Genomic DNA, 1,299 nt, shown 5'->3' with positions numbered 1-1,299 from the left:
CTGAAGGCGCGGCCACACTGCGTGCAGGCGAAGGGCTTCTCGCCCGTGTGCACGCGCTGGTGCTTGAAGAGCGAGGAGCCCTGGCTGAAGGCGGCGCCGCACAGGGCGCAGGTGTACGGCTTCTCGCCCGTGTGCGTGCGCTCGTGCTGGATCAGGTGCGAGTTGCGGCAGAAACGGCGGCCACACTGGGCGCACGCGTAGGGCCGCCCGCCGGCGTGGATCTTGCGGTGCTGGCTGAGGTTGGAGCCGTGGCTGAAGGCCTTGCCGCACTCGCTGCAGCGGAACGACTTCTCGGCGGTGTGGATGCGCTGGTGCCGCACCAGCGAGGAGCTGTGCCGGAAGGCCTTGCCGCAGGCCAGGCACGCGTAGGGTGTCTCACCGCTGTGGATGCGCTGGTGCTGCGTCAGGTGTGAGGTCTGGCTGAAGGCCTTGCCGCACTGCGAGCATTCGTACGGCCGCTCCCCCGTGTGGGTGCGCAGGTGCTTGAGCAGGTCTGAGCTCTTCACAAACACTTTGTTGCACGCCCTGCATTCGAAGGGCTTCTCCCCGGGAAGGAAGCCAGAGTTTGTGTGGAGGGCGTTGCCCAGATGATCCCAGGTACGGGGCTCTTGGCTACCAGGGAGTCCATGAGGCTTGTGGCTAGTTACACCCTTTTCTCTTTCCCCAGAGGTGAGTCCAGCCTCAAATTCTGGAATATTGGGGAAGGCTCTTCCAGTGGCATCCTGAACAAATGGCTTCTGGTCCTCACATGGCCCCTGTTGCTTGCCTGGCATGGGGCGGGTCACCAGGGCTTTCTCCTTAGGTGGGCTGTCCTCAGGAGTCCTCAGGGGAGAGGTTAACCGCAGACTGACACTGGCCTCCCCGCTGCCAGGGCCTAGAAGGAGCCTTTCCCAATAGATGACTGACACCCCTGTGGACTTTTTCTCCTGAGAGAGGGGAGTGCCTGGCCAACCCAATGACTTTTTCCCACGGTCACTGGTGCCAGTGAAGGAAGGTGCTGGAGGGGAGCCATTCCGGAAGGACCCTGGCAATGCCGCTTCTTCAGGAACAACCTTGTTGTTTGCCAGATGACAGGAAGCTGAAGGCAGAAAAATGGTATATACTGGGTCACCCTGGCCCAGAGAGGGTGATCTGGGCAGACCAAGTGGGCAGGCCTTTTGCTTGAGGCTACCTAATCCCATAGGCTTTACTCACGAACCCTACGGACCCACTGCTCTCCCCTAGCATGGCCAGCCCCACGAGGGCGGGGGCAGGAGAGTCCTGGTAGAAGAGGCTGTGCCCCAGTGCCTGGAAAGAGCA

The 1,299-nt window shown here is 61.8% G+C and overlaps 1 protein-coding gene across 1 annotated transcript in view; it reads right to left on the bottom strand.

The window, feature by feature from the left end:
* The window catches only part of ZNF324 (zinc finger protein 324), a 19,853-nt gene extending 18,780 nt beyond the window's left edge, over positions 1 to 1,073 (bottom strand). The window contains exon 1 of the mRNA XM_029926441.1: positions 200 to 1,073. Within this exon, the coding sequence (XP_029782301.1) occupies positions 200 to 773 (574 nt within the window). The 5' untranslated portion in view covers positions 774 to 1,073. The remainder of the gene's footprint in view (positions 1 to 199) is intronic.
* Positions 1,074 to 1,299: the final 226 nt, after the last annotated feature.

Source organism: Suricata suricatta, chromosome 16 (assembly GCF_006229205.1).
Source record: "Suricata suricatta isolate VVHF042 chromosome 16, meerkat_22Aug2017_6uvM2_HiC, whole genome shotgun sequence".
Lineage (NCBI taxonomy): Eukaryota > Metazoa > Chordata > Mammalia > Carnivora > Herpestidae > Suricata > Suricata suricatta.
This window is presented reverse-complemented; position numbering and strand designations above follow the sequence as displayed.